We start from the raw sequence: 15,260 nt of genomic DNA on the forward strand, positions 1-15,260 counted from the left end.
TAATTCTCATTTTCACTATTTCACAGGGATACAAGATAGTTAGATGGGGGGGAAAAATGAAAGAACCAGTACTTTGACATATCTCTGAAAGTGCTTTTCATTAGACTGTGTTCCTAGAGGGTGGAGACCAACAGCCACTAATTTTTGTAGACACAGGGTTTACCCAATTTGTAGGCACTTATTAATATTTGCTAAAGTGATATAAATGAAAACGAGGAAGTTAAAATGCCCTCTCCAAATATAAGGTATTAATTACGATGAAGGAGTATTACTGTAGCTCTAAACATGCCCACATTTAGCCCCTGAATATGCTTCATGAATTCTAGACTATACTTGTCAATCTTCCAAGAGAAAGTGAATGTTCAATAAATTTGGAACCCAAAGGCAAAAAATGACAAGCAGCCTTCACAAGGGGTATTGACTGTGCTTTTCTATTATTACACATGCGTCTCCTAAGAAATTCTAGAGAGCAGCTGTTTTTGCAAATGAACTCTTACAGAGATCTGCTTTCTTCCCTTCGTTTACCACTTAAAGTGACACTCGATTATATTATTGAATGCATAGGATACTTGAAAGTATTTACATTAATGCAAGTTTTTATTCCTATTTTAAATTAAGTATCTCCATACTGAGTGGGGCAGGAGTAGGTTTACAGTTGTTCATATGAAAATAATACCATAATTAATGAATAATAATATAAGAATAAACTCTGTTTCACATACAACTATAAACCTACTTTTGCCCCACCCTCTTTTTGTTTTTTAATCCTCACCTGAGGATATATTCTCTATTGATTTCTAGGGAGAGTGGAAGGGAGGGAGGAGAGGGAGAGAGACAGAGAGAGAGAGAGAGAGATCAATTGGTTGCCTCCCATTTGCACCCCTCCTGGGGCTGGGGAACCTGCAACCAGGAATCAAACCCAAGACCCTTCAGTCTGAGGGCCAACACTCTAACCACTGAGCAACCCAGCCAGAGCGTTCCCTCTATTTAAAAGTACTTGTCAGTATTCAGTCTAAAACAGAGGTCTGTAAACTACTGCCTGCAAGCTAAATCCAGCCTACTGTCACTGAATTAACGGATTTTATGGTTCTTAATGGTTGAAGAAAATCAAAAGACGAATATTTTGTGACATGTGAAAATTATATTTCAGTGTCCATAAATTAAGATATATTAAAACACAGCCACACTATTTGTTTTCAATTTATCGCCTATATCTACTTTCATCTGGTAGTATCAGAGATGAGTAGCTGCCAATAAAGACCATATGGCCTAAAAAGTTTAAAATATTTACTATCTAAGCCTTAACAGAAAATTTTTGTCAACCCCTGATCTGTACAGAGATGGACACTGATATTGGAAGTCATAAAAGATTTGAGCTACGCTCCCTTAAACCTAGGTCTACTACATTTTCTAAACTAACTCCTCATTCATTTGAAAGTACAGAAAGTACTAAAAAGTACCCTACCTGCCATTTTCCTCTGGGGACCTGGAAAAGAAAAAAAAAGTGTTAAGCAGAATTTTGAAATTGTATTTGTCATATCATTCATCAAAGTACAAGTTCTTAATATATTTCCTCTAAAATGTTTCTTTAAATGAAAATGCTTGCATAGTATCAGAAGCTGACAAATTCCTGTGGATTGAAGGAAGTGAGCAAAGGTGGAGAAAGTGTTCTATTTTAAAAGTCTTTACTCTCTTGAAACTTTATTAAAATACTTTTAAAATAATTCATATAAGGTTATCTCTTTATAAATAAACTTTTCAGTAGGTCAGCAGGGGACTCCAGTAGTTTGCATTAACAAAACTAGGAACACTTTTGGGGAGATGCAATGTGCTATGTAGTATTGAAATCAATGAAAACCAAATCAGGCAATATACAGTAAGGTGCTAAGAGGTTGGGGAAGGTCAGGACTGACTGACTTATAGGATATTGCCTTTAATATTTGTTGATTTTATATAACAGACACTATTAAGTTCTATTAAGAATTTCCCATGTGCCAGGAACTATGCTAAGCATTTTGCAAAGGTTAATTCAATTAATCCTCATTAAGATTTATTAAGGATCATTAGTATCCCCATTTTACAGGTCAAGAACCTGAGGGACAAAAATGCTAAATCATTTAAAGTATTTCAAAAGTGTTATTTAATAAAGCAGGATTAATACGTAAATGGTCTTTTTTATGTCAATGAGAAGTTAAGGCTTGGTAATTTACCCAAAACCAGCCAGCCAGCAGTGCCAAAGGCAGGGTTGGAACCTAGGAAAGTTGACTCCCAAGGCTATGTTTGCCTTCCCTCTGCTGCCAAGTGAGGCGGTCCCAAAGCCTCACACTCTCAGGTTCTCAGGGGAGCTTTAGTCACAGCTGGAGGTGGTATTCTGTGAAAAAGCGCTAAGGTTGAAGTGGAGAGACTGGTTGTGGTGTGAGGGTAGGTGGAGGGTCCATTTATCATGCTTGCCCTCTGCCCTGCACCAATAACTAGCTGAGTGTCCTAAGGTAAACTATTTCAATTCCCTGGGCTCTGTTTTACATAGCAGAAACAATGGGCATAATAACTATCTCCCAGCATGGCTGTTGGGGTTAAATGAATTAATATAGATATAGTGCCTGGTACACTGTAAATGCTATGTGAGTGATTGCTATAATTTCTGGTGAACCCAGAAGTTGTGACAAGAATATGCCACAGTTAAGATGTTGACCCTGTTAATGATGCTGTAAGGTGACTCAGTGGCCCTGCTCAGAGTCCACGGCACCCACTGCTGGGCACAGCAATCCCCCAGGTGCTCCGACCTCCCAAGTGCTGAATCTGGAATGGAGGTTCAGACAGACACTTTGCTTCAGATATACAAGCTCATTCACAGGTTCTCTGACTCTGGGCTAAGACTTCATCCCTTTAAACCTGTTTGCTGCTCTGTGAAATGAGTATCGATAATAATATTAATTCTGAGGGGGGGTGTGGAGATTAAGTGGGCTCAGGAGATTAAGTGCCTAATACTAAGTACTCACTCAGTAAATGTCACAAGTATCATGCAGTGGGTCTGCGCAGGGAAGAAATGCCTCCAAAGAGTTCTCTGACGTACTCACAACTATTATGTTTGAAAAGCAGGTGAGTGCAGAGTGGCCTTCCACCAGGACACCACTCACCTCAGTGAAACATGGACAAGCTTTCGTCGGACCTGGGGGTCACATCTAATCTGACTTCAGCCTCCCCTCGGTGCCAAATAAAAGCAGTGCAACGTGTCAGCAGCAAGCGGGGGCATGACTTACCCTGGCCCCACTACAAATCTAGTATGTCCCTTGAGTACATGATTTTGCCTTTTTGTAACTCAGTTTCCTCACCTGAAATACTAACAATAGAAATATAAATTTGCTAGAAATAGCACTGAATTACAGCATTTGAATTATTTTAAATTATTGCTGTGTATATAACATACACAAAAGGATATTCCACTTAAAATAAAGAGTGCGTTTTTAGAGTAAGTCTATTTACCTGAAGTCAAGTACACGGATGTCCTTATAGCCCGGTAACCCAGTAAATGCATTTTCAATCTGTTAAAAATAAAATTTATAAATAGGTAGAAATGTGAAAAAGGATGCAGAAAATAATGCTTTTAGGAGTAGAACATAATGTGCACCCTCTACTATTAGAAGCTTGAATGCATACACAGATACACGTAGATCAGAAAGTTACTAAGAAAATAGTTACAATATTAGAAAATAGTCTTTACCACAACACTGATAGGTTTTTCTTTTTCATTTTGTCTTTTAAGGTTTTAATGTGCTTTAATATTAATTTTTGTTCAAATTGTAAAGAGCATACTTCTTATTGGCAAGCACTGTTCTTTCCCCTATGTGATGAAACGTGAAAAAGAACATTAGTTGCCCAAGAAGCTGTAACAGCATTTCTAAATGTCGTGTTTGGATTGGGAGTCTGGCTGCAGCACACCGAGTGACAGTCAGGCGTTCATTTCCTAAGAGTGTCTGGGGGTGCCTGCTTCTTGTTCCTACAACCCAAGGGAACTGTGGACACAGTCAACATTAGGAAGAAATCTGCAGGTCTGGGCTTACCCTCCGGAAGGGAGGCCTTGTGCACTGGTTGCCGCAGAGATGACGAAGCAGTGACCAGTAAGTTGACTGGACCAAAGATCAATTTATGAGCACCACATTTGTGGGAACCAGTGTTATTACTGCATCTGTAGTATCCGTGCCCCCCCCCCCCCATGTAAATCAGTATCTGCTTAGTGACTGGAGCAGGAAAAAGAGAATTCTAGACTGGACTAAATAGCTAAAAATAATCAAGTTATACACAAATACCAAATGTTTAACAAAATTTAACACTTAACCCACCACATTTCAGAAGATGAAATCTGACCAGGTTAGTCACTATGGGGCTCACACCACAAGAAGGGAAGGAAGTTGTCAGTGAACTTGGGAACTGTTAGTGGATCTCTAGGCATCTGATTTTAAAACCAAGTCCTCGTATAATCAGGAGAGTGAAATTTTTTTAAAGTTTTGGTTCAAAACAAAATATAAACAAACTCATAGGTACAGAGAACAAATAGATGGTTGCCAGATGGGAGGGGGGTTGGGTGGCTAGGTGAAAAAGGTGAAGGGATTTAGAACTTGAGTTCAAGTTCAACTTGGTAGTTACAGAATAATCACAGGGTAGACAGCATAGGGAATATAGTCAATAATACTGCAATAACTATATATGGTTACTAGACTCATCAAATAATCACTTTGTAAGTTACATAAATGTCTAACCATTATGCTATACAGCTGAAATTAATATAATATTGAATGCCAACTGTAATTGAAAGAAATAAACAAATAAACAAACAAATCTTGGTTCACTGAAGATCCTCATGCCTTAAGGATACAGAATCCAAATACATGATAATAATAATTTGTTTTGTTTTATTCTCTGAGAAGCAAGAAAGTAGTGCTATAATTCTTAGAGGATGGGATGTGGATGGGATCCCAGGTCAAGGAATCTTAGACTGAGGGATAAGTCCCAGCTGCTCTAGCTGGCAAAGTGGCCATGCATGTCTCTTTTACAGAATTAATACTGCCCTGCTCACCAACCACATCGGTTTCTGTAAGATTAAAAGGAATGTAGCTGAAAGTACTCAATTAACTGCAAAATGCTATTTAATTGCCTATTTTTATTATTACTAAACCCACCTTTGGGGGGGCTTTGAGTATAAACATACAGATATTTTAATTCATCATATCCAGTTAGTTACTGTACAGGTGTTCAGGTGTAAGAAGTCATTTTACTTGACTAACATCAGATTAATAATAGATACAATGTATTGAGTGACTGCGATATGCCTGATTTTGCAATATTACTTCTAATCCTTGCAACAATCCCAAGAGATACATATTTTCCCAATTGTATAGATGAGAACACTGAGATGTCAACTAACTTACCCAGGGTCATGCATTTGGTGAATGACTGAATCAGAACTTATTCAGCCCCAAATCTCTCCAACACCAAATCCTATATTCTTCCCATCGAATTGCATGCCTCTTCCTCTTTCCCCTGACTCATAATAAATATGGTTTAGAACCAGGACCAGGACCGGGGAAACTGGGCAGCTCACCATAAGTTCTTACCTGAATTAAAATAAGGGGACTCTGTATGCCATAAAGGGAGGAACCCTGAAAGGAAGGAGGAGACCTGATTTCCCCTTCTACTCCAGGGGCTGACATGACCAGGAACCCGTTACTAGTCCTCCTGGGCCTCATCTATCAATGGATGCTGTCACCCACGTGGCTTCTGTGAGCAACCAGACGTCCTGCAGCCTACAGGACTCAGAGCAGTGTGCAAGGACCCTGGTTTGATACTGTAGCTGTCTTCACGCCCCACCTTTCCCGCTAATGTCATATTTGGCATTGTCCCAAGCTTATCTTACTCTTACTCTTCTCATGAAAAAAAAATAATATATTTTTTTCCTCAATCCCCCAAGCAGGCTTTGTTTTTCCCGTGTGTCTTCCAATATTGCCTAAGAAATAATAGCGAAGGCACCATCCCTGTGGCTGTGCCTGCAGGAGAGCGTTGGAGGGCCCCCTTCAGTTGGTAGTAAACATGGTGACAAGGCCTTTCAGAGCCTCAGCCCAGACCCCGCCGCCCCACACTAAGATGGCCCATCGGTAGATGTTTTGTTCCAAGTAAAGGGACAGGAATGCAGAGGCAGGCCAGAGAAGGAACTGTTTCACGGCAGGCCCAGACCCTTCAATACCTTCCAACCACCTCCAGCCAACAGCTCCCTACCTCATAAAGTCCCTGCAGGAGATGGTTTTCAGAGTGTTTATTAGACTGTCCTAAATACGCAGCCATTCAGAATATTTGTTTACCCAAACACTGAGGCTTATTAAAGGTTCTGTAACCCAAGGGCAGAGAGAACCAGACAGCTGATCCAAGACACGATCTGACACAAGGTGGCCACTGGCCTGGCTGACATTTCTTCCACATACCGTGCAGCCTCCCAACTTGGCCACACGGCTAGGAAAATGAACGGTCTGGCCTGCACTCCCCATGTCTGATGGCTGCAATGATGCTGTTTGGCTGAGAGGTGCATATTTTTATTTCTCATCTAGACACTGTGTCTAGGGAAGGAAATTAGTCCGAGGTAATGGAATTGAAAAATGTGGCCAAGAAGAACCCCATCAAGAGGGAATGGAAAAGAAATAAACAGGAAGGAATGGTGTGCCCGGTAACTGGAGAGAGAGGGAGGATGGACCCTCGGTGCCTTCCTACACGAGAGCAAAGGCATGCAGGGGACAAGTTGGGTCATTTTTGACTGAGAGAATCTTGAGTTCAAGTTCTGTATAGAATTCTTCCAGAAAGGAGAATTGTGAGATGACCTGTTGCCTGGGTTTTTAAAGAAACCCTTTATTAAAAATACCTACTGCAAAGGAACAGAGATAGGAGGTTCATGTACTTGTCACTGGGTGCCGTTTTGTCCTTTGAACTTGGCACCATGTTTTACCACGTTTGAACAGTGTGAACTGTTCAAAATTTTCAATTTAAAAAAGTAGAAATGAGTATGAAAACTAAAGAAATTAAATATAATGTTTCGCAAAGAAAGACAATGCATTGTATGTAGTTTCTCAAAGATGCTCATTTTTCACAGGACACATTCTTCCTTGGCTTTGCAGCAAATGTTGGAAATAGCATTTATTTGTTAGATGGCAAAGTCTTTGTGTGAAGACTTTGTTTCAATGAAATAACCCATCTGTCTTTCAGTGAACTTTTCACAGAGCTTTCTGAAGAAATTGCTAAAGCCATTACCCCTGAACAAAGCAGATGGAGAGCTTGAATCTAAAAGCTACCTCTAAGCATTGCTGCAAATATGGGAAATTTACCCCAGAAAACTGTCTTGCTTATTTAGAAAATGAATAAAAACAAACAAAAATCACTCACCTCTGCAATAAACTCTTCTACAAGGCTCTGGTGGCGGAAGCTAGAGGGATCCTGTAGTTCTTCCCTGTATTGCTCCCCAGAAAGGTGGATACTGAATTCTGCAACCTGCTCAGCTGCTGATTTTGTGGATTCTTCTGTCACAGTCTCAATTTCATTGCTAATCTGAATTTTTAGGAAAAGAACAATAAATGTCAATGTTTACTCAATCAACAAAAATGTATTAATTGTCTACTATATGCCAGATACTAGGCCAAAGGCAATTTCTGATGATGCTCTTCTATATAGTGTTTGGTTTTGGAACTAATCGGGTGGCCTTTCAGACATAGGTTAATATTAAAATTGCTGTGCATTTGTACATTCCTTTGAACACACAATGGTTAGTTCAGGGAAAGATAGAACATATTTCAAAGATACCCACCAAATTTGACCATTTGTGAGTTAAAACAGAGTTTACTGTGCTAAAATTATCATCTAGAAATAGCTTAGAAGCTTGCTTCTCAACATTGTTTATATTTTTACAAATTCTTTCATGTCTGGCTTAATGATGACAGCTGGATTCTCAAGTCTGTTTCTGCATTAATCAGTTCCAATATTTTGTTTTAGTTTAAGTATGCGAAGAAAATCTAGCCATACAGATAAGTATTGCAGAAGGAAGGAATATGTTAACAGCTTTTCAGGTAATTGTGGATTTCTTTCTAGATACTACACCAAGAGCAAGAGGCGATAGTTTCTTTTTTTTTTAATATGCTTTTATTTTTCAGAGAGAGGAAGGGAGAGAAAAAGAGAGATATAGAAACATCAATGATGAGAGAGAATCATTGATTGGCTGCCTCCTGCACGTCCCTTCTGGGGATCGAGCCCGCAACCCGGGCATGTGCCCTTACCAGGAATCAAACCGTATCCTCCTGGTTCATAGGTTGACACTCAACCACAGAGGCACACCAGCAGGGAAGAGGTGGTAATTTCTTAATTGTTAATTGCTATGTGGAATCTGAAACCATATCACCAAACTTTTTGTACTATGTATCATTAGAATCCAGGTTTTCCAGTGGCCCAGGCTTGGATAATTAGAGTGACAAAATGAATACTAAATTATAATCCAAATAATAAAATAAACATTCATGAGTCTAGACCTAGCCTGTTTGGCTCAGTGGATAGAGTGTTGGACCCCCCAGACTGAAGGGTCCTGGGTTCAATTCTGGTCAAGGGCACATGCCCAGGTTGCAGGCTCAATCCCCAGTGGGGGGGATGCAGGAGGTGGCCAATCAATGATTCTCATCATTGATGTTTCTACCTCTCCCCCTCTCTCTTCATCTTTGAAATAAAAATATTTTTAAAAAACACATTCATGAGTCCATGCTAATGTGATTTAATAAATAAATCTGAGAGAAATGATAATAGTTTCTTAAGAATTCCAATTAATAAATGCAGAAGGATTGAGGGAACTAGAAATCACTACTAGAACATACGGTAATAATTGCTTGAGCTCATCTAATCCAAGTCCCTCCATTAGATACACAGAAAACCAGGTATGGGAATGGAAGGTTGGCTGGCCTACGGGCTCATAGCCAATGGCAGAGTCAGGAAGAGAACATAAGGACTCTATCACGGTGCCATTTTCATCTCTGATGGGTCACATAATCAGCGACTTTCAAAACTTTAGAAGATCCCACCATGGCTTCTGATGCTTGAATTCTCTCCACACTCTCCCTGACAACAGCTGCTCATCCTCAATTTAAATGGCTCTGATGAGAAAGAGTCATGACCTTCAAAGGCAGACCATTGCATTTCCAAAAGAAGCTCTCCTGGTTGTAAAGTTTTCAATATTAAACTCAAATTTATTTCCTTGTAACTTAATCATTGATCCCAGCTCTGTAACCTGGGACACCTATAAACACTGTGGTCACCAGAGAACCCTTCAAATAAGTACAGGCAGCCATCATGCCTTTCCTGACTGCTCCCTTGTGCCTCTCCTGCAGACACTTCTCAGGCTTGTGATGTCTTCCTCAGAGTGTGGCACACACCAATGAGGTCCGATCGACTAAAATATGGTAGGATGACCACCTCCCTTGTGATAGATCCTATATCTGTATTATGCAACCCCAAATCACACTAGCTTTTACTAGGTGATTCTCCCCCCGTAACTGCATCATACTGCTGATTCATACTGACAGTAACACCAGCACAAACTCTTAGCCTTAAATAGAACTTTGTACAAGATTTTGAATTTTTCCATGTTAAATTTTACCTCACTAGATTTGGGCAGAAACTTCCATTTCCAGTATTATTTTATAAAATAAATATGCTTAGTAACCTTACTGCTACAGAATGCCTAAAATGCTGAATAAATATTTTTAATGTTTTGAAAGCATAGGTCATTTGCAAGAAAGAAATCCCCAATGGGTCAAGAAAGATTAGAAGAATCCAGGGAGCCCTGACCAGTTTGGCTCAGTGGATAGAGCATCAGTCTGCAGACTGAAGGGTCCCGGGTTCGATTCCAGTCAAGGGCATGTACCTTGGTTGCGGGCACATCCCCAGTAGGGGGTGTGCAGGAGGCAGCTGATCAATGTTTCTCTCTCATCGATGTTTCTAACTCTCTATCCCTCTCCCTTCCTCTCTGTAAAAAATCAATAAAATATATTTTTTTTTAAAAAGAAGAAGAAGAATCCAGGGAGGTGATTGAGTGTTGTTTGTGTACATGGTGTATATGCTGATCCCTTGAGGCCTTGGCTTTAGTTTTACCTTTTATCACAAAGTAGAAGGTCTGTACATGTTCAAAATCAGACCAAAGACTCTCACAAAAAGTAAGGATTTTAAAAGCTCTACAGACAGTTTGAAACAAATTAGTCTAAGTTGAAGGGAGAATTAATGAACTGAAAGACATATTTAAAAGCAAAACACAAAGACAAAGAAATTAAAATTATTAGAGAAATAAACATGAGAAATAAAATGAGGTCAGACATATCTAATCATAAGGGTTAATAGCTGAGAATTTCTTTTATAACCATTTTTGTGAAACTGAAGAATCTCAAATACTGTATAGTATTTTACATATATATAGTATATGAGATATACAGTAGTAGGGATTTTGCTGTTTTACAAAAATGGATATAGATGTATATTTATGTTTATTTATTTTTCTTTGGATTTGTTGTATTTCCTTATTGTGAGGCTTTATGTCTATCATACATTCTGAGAAATTCTCAGCTGTTATCTCTTGTGAGGTATACATATACATATATACACATACATATATATATATACACACACATATATATACTAGAGGTCCAATGCATGAAATTCGTGCAAGGGGCTCGGCCCTCACAGCCCCGGGTCTGTCCAGAAGGTTGTTCAGCTGTCTGGTCTAATTAGCATATTACACTTTTATTTTATATATATATATATATATATATATATATATATATATATATACACACACACACACACACACACACACACACACACACACTCACACTAGAGGCCCAGTGCACTAATTCGTGCACAGGTGGGGTCCAGCTGGCCCAGCTCCAATTGGGGTGGATCAGGGCTGGGCCTGTCAGGAGGAGGAGATGGCAGGAGGTTGGCTGGCTGGCCCGCCCCAATCAGGGCTTGATCAGGGCTGGGCCAGCTCAGGGAAGGGGCCGCAAGTGATTGGCCAGTGGGCCCTGCCCCCGATTGGGGTTTGGGGGCCGATTGGGGTGGGGCTGGCCATGCCCCCAAATGGGGTGGGGGGTACTGATCAGGGGCCAGCGGCCTGGGGGAGGGACCATGGGTCGTTGGCCAGCCAGCCCTGCCCCTGATGGGGTGAGGGGGCCCATCTGGGGTGGGGCTGGGTGGAGGGAGGGGCCGCAGGAGGTTGTCAGGCTGGCCTTGCCCCCTATTGGGGTGGAGGGTGCGATCAGGGGAGGGCTGGCTGGTAGGGCAGGCTGATGGGAGCGGGGCTGGCTGGGGGGAAGGGAGGGGGCATTAGGCTGGCTCTTGATTGGGGTGGGAGAGTCTGATCAGGGGCAGGCTGGCAGCAGGAAGGGGCCACAAGGTTGGCCGGCGGCCCCACCCCCTGATTAGCCGGTTCACTGGCCACAATGGGCGTCATAGCGACCGGTCATTATGGTCATTATGGCCATTACAGTAACTGACTTTTTATATATATAGATAGAGAGAAAGAGAGAGAAGACAAGGAATACTTTTAAAGGGGGAGCTCCTTTCAAAGGGATCACAATGTCCTGAAACAAGAGAATCGCCATGCAGTTAAATTTATTATTTGTAGTTCATTGATATATATTTACACTTAAGTTTATTGCATCATAAACTACATATAGTTCATTCCAATAATGCATGTTTTGCTTTTTAAAATAATCCTGTTTGTTGTCTTCATGACTTTCAAGTTAAAGAATCCCTTGCGGGGAAGAAAAGGAATTGTATTTGCTTGCATGTGCCTTTAAGAAGCCAGGAGCCTGGCTGGTGGCTCAGCGGTTGAGCATCGACCTAGGAACCAGGAATTCAGGGTTTTATATCAGGTCAGGGCACATGCCCAGGTTGCAGACTTGATCCCAGTAGGGGGCATGCAGGAGGCAGCAGATCAATGGTTTTCTCTCATCATTGATGTTTTCTATCTCTCCCTTTCCCTTCTTCTCTGAAATCAATATTTTTAAAAATGAAGTCTGGAATAATTCACAAGAACATAACAAAAGCAATTGCCTGATAAGGGTGTGGGGAAGGGGTAGTGTAAAGTGGAAACTGGGAAGATGACAGGGTAAATATGTGACCAATTATCTCTTATATTTGTAATTCTTAGGCCCATGTGAATGTAATATCCTTGAAAAAAATAAGCAAAAAAAAAAACAATAAAAGGACTTCCAAAAAAAAGTAGACAAAACAACCAGAAGAACAACTGAACTGACAGTTAAGTTCCCAGTTGTAACAATAAAAGTTAGAAAATCCTACCTAATAATAGACAAATATGCAAATTGACCATACCTTTGCTATGCCCGCGATTGGCCAGGAGGCGCGGGGGGGCGGGACTTGGGGTGGCCGGGGTGGCCGATTGGGCCGGCGGGATGCTGAGCTCGCATCGCCAGCGGTGGCTCGAGCTCAGCGTCTGCGCCATGGCTGTGCTGCGGCACAGAAGGGGCCTCTGGGGCAGCGAGCTCACGTCCCACCGTGGACCATCAAAAGCGGGGTAGCTGGGTGCCTGTCCGCTGGTGCACCAGGCCTTTCAGAAGCCTTCGCTGCACCAGAGGCTTCTGAAAGGCCTGGTGCACCAGCGGACAGATACCCAGCTCCCCCGTGATCGAAAGCGAAAGCGTGTAGGGGACCCTACACGTGCATGATTCAATCATGCACTGGGCCTCTAGTAGTGAAATAAACCTTGACCTCAAAAAAAATACCTCAATTTAGAATTTAATACAGATTTAAAATATTTTTCTAAAATAAGGGAATAATAAAGATATTTTCAGTTGATCAAAAATTGAGATTGAACCAGTGAGAGACTCTCACTAAAGTAATATCAGGAGCATATATTTCAGAAGGAAAATTAGCCTCGAATAGATGTCTAAAATGCAAAAAAATAATTTTAAGAAAAATATTATAAACATCATTTATCAGTGTATATAAATGTAAAACAAACTTTACTATATAAAACATAGTACAGTCTAATTTATAGGCATAAAAAGAAACTAAAATAGAGGGGGGAAAAGAACAAAAATACTGAAAATAGAATATAAATCAGTAGGGTGGTCATTTGAAGTACAGTGTTCTAATTTTCCCATATTGCTCAGGATAAGGACAAAGATTTTGAAACATTTAAATTTTGATAGAAAAACATATATTATAACTTATAGTGTAACTACAAAGAAAATAGAAAAAGTACATGATTGCTAAAATGGTAGATGGAAAAATGTATTAGGAAAAACTGAAATGCAAAATTGTACCTTGGGCTTTATTTTGAACTAATTCTTGTTAGGTATTTCTATAGTGTTTTGTTTTATAAATTGGCTTCAAATCTCCCTTTCTATTTGGGATATTAATGTTCCAATTGATTATACACAATTCCTTCATTTCTACTATAGTAAGTTTTATCTTGTTCTATAAAACTTTCCAGACCTAAATCATAATTATTCTGACTCAAATTTAGAACTACAGTATCACTTTTTATTCATTCATTTACAAATATTTCTCAAGTGGTGATATTTTTAGCACCATCAACTTGGAACACAGTGTTACTGAAAGTAAAAGTACTGATTTGGGCATCAACTCAGGCATCCCAATCTATTACCAGCCTTGTTCAGTTATAGGGAGGCTGGTGGGGCAGAGTGGGTGATTTATTCTGATTTTATATACGTTAAAAAGTTGAAGTTTAGGAAGAGAAAGTGCAAGGTAACTAAACTGTGCCTTTCTGCTGAATATGTTCAGACTTTGCTATATATTACATAATCAAGGATTTATGAACCCCAACATTTAAAAATACATATTTAACAACATTTCTAATAAAACATTTCTACTTTCCTGGACAGTGTGTACTTTTTAAAGAATCTGAATGTGGTAAAAAAAAAAAATCAACTTAATGTTGTACAGTGGCCAGGTTATGTATGTGAAAAGAATGGTGCTTCTAGATTTTTTTTAAAGTATATTTTTATTGATTTCAGAGTGGAAGGGAGAGGGAGAGAGAAATAGAAACATCAATGATGAGAGAGAATCATTGATCAGCTGCCTCCTGCAAACCCCACAATGGGGTCAAGCCCACAACCTAGGCATGTGCCCCTGACCGGAATCGAAACTGGGAACCTTCAGTCCACAGGCTAACACTCTATCCACTGAGCCAAACCAGCCAGGGCTGCTTCTAGATTTTTTAATGACATAAAATCTATATCCTTTTACTCTGAAGAAGAGGAAGCTAAGTCCTGGTCGATTTAGGGATAGAAGAATATAGGCAAAAATCCCCAAAGAAAATTATGTCCTGTAGCCCACAAGAGACGGTGAGTGGGCTTACCACAAGGACAGTTCCCCAGAACCCGAGTCATCTCATTTACAATTTGAAGCCCTCTCTCGCCAAAAGCTGTTTTACTTGACTCTCCAAGGAATCTTTTTAATGCACTGGTTTTAGAACCCAAAACATTTCCATCAAGGGACCCACAGGAAGTCCTGCGTACTCTGACAATGGCATAATAACCTCACTTAACTCCTGTTCTGTTTGGGATATTAATGTTCCAATGATTATACACAATTCCTTCATTTCTACTGCTGTGTTCTCCATGTTAGAAACTAAATAAAACAGAGCGTCACTCACACTCTCCTCTGGTCTCCCCAAGCGGCTCTCTGCGGTACCTGCCGAGGAGGTCACCCCTGGATATGGAACTCTGAGGGCAGCACCTAACAGAAAAAGAAAAGCATGTGCATGAATCCAGTCGCTGACCAAGCCAGAATCCATATCAGGAAATAAGGAACTGACTACTAAACCATTTCCATAAGTCATTTGCTTTTTCACTCTGGAAATTCTGTGCATTCTAACCTTAAGACACATTTGCATAGAGTCTTCCCAGGACAAGAGATTATTATGATTCATTCATTCATTCATTCAACAAGCATTTACTGAACACCTAGTACATGTCAGGCTCTGTGCAAGATGCTAGGGATTCAGACGAAGCCCCTGTCCTGGAAGAGCCCTCCAGGAAAGGAGACAGACACTGAAGGAAGTGACGCTGCCACAGAGGGAGGTGGGTGAAGGTTGGAGACTAAGCATGACTTGACCACTGTTGAAGCTGGGCCTTGTGCTATCCTAATCTTCGTGTGTGTTTGAAATTTCCAATAAAGTGAAGCTTTTAAAAAAATTAATAAAGAAA

The 15,260-nt window shown here is 40.3% G+C and overlaps 1 protein-coding gene across 1 annotated transcript in view; it reads right to left on the reverse strand.

Moving 5' to 3' along the window:
* The window catches only part of IMPG2 (interphotoreceptor matrix proteoglycan 2), an 89,286-nt gene that overhangs the window by 46,621 nt on the left and 27,405 nt on the right, over positions 1-15,260 (reverse strand). The window contains exons 7-10 of the mRNA XM_079767441.1: positions 14,708-14,790; positions 7,423-7,584; positions 3,484-3,542; positions 1,466-1,486 (exon numbers count right to left, since the gene is read on the reverse strand). Coding sequence (XP_079623567.1) covers positions 1,466-1,486; positions 3,484-3,542; positions 7,423-7,584; positions 14,708-14,790 — 325 coding nt within the window. The remainder of the gene's footprint in view (positions 1-1,465; positions 1,487-3,483; positions 3,543-7,422; positions 7,585-14,707; positions 14,791-15,260) is intronic.

The sequence above is a fragment of the Cnephaeus nilssonii genome (assembly GCF_951640355.1).
Source record: "Cnephaeus nilssonii genome assembly, chromosome: 3".
In the NCBI taxonomy this organism is placed as follows: domain Eukaryota; kingdom Metazoa; phylum Chordata; class Mammalia; order Chiroptera; family Vespertilionidae; genus Cnephaeus; species Cnephaeus nilssonii.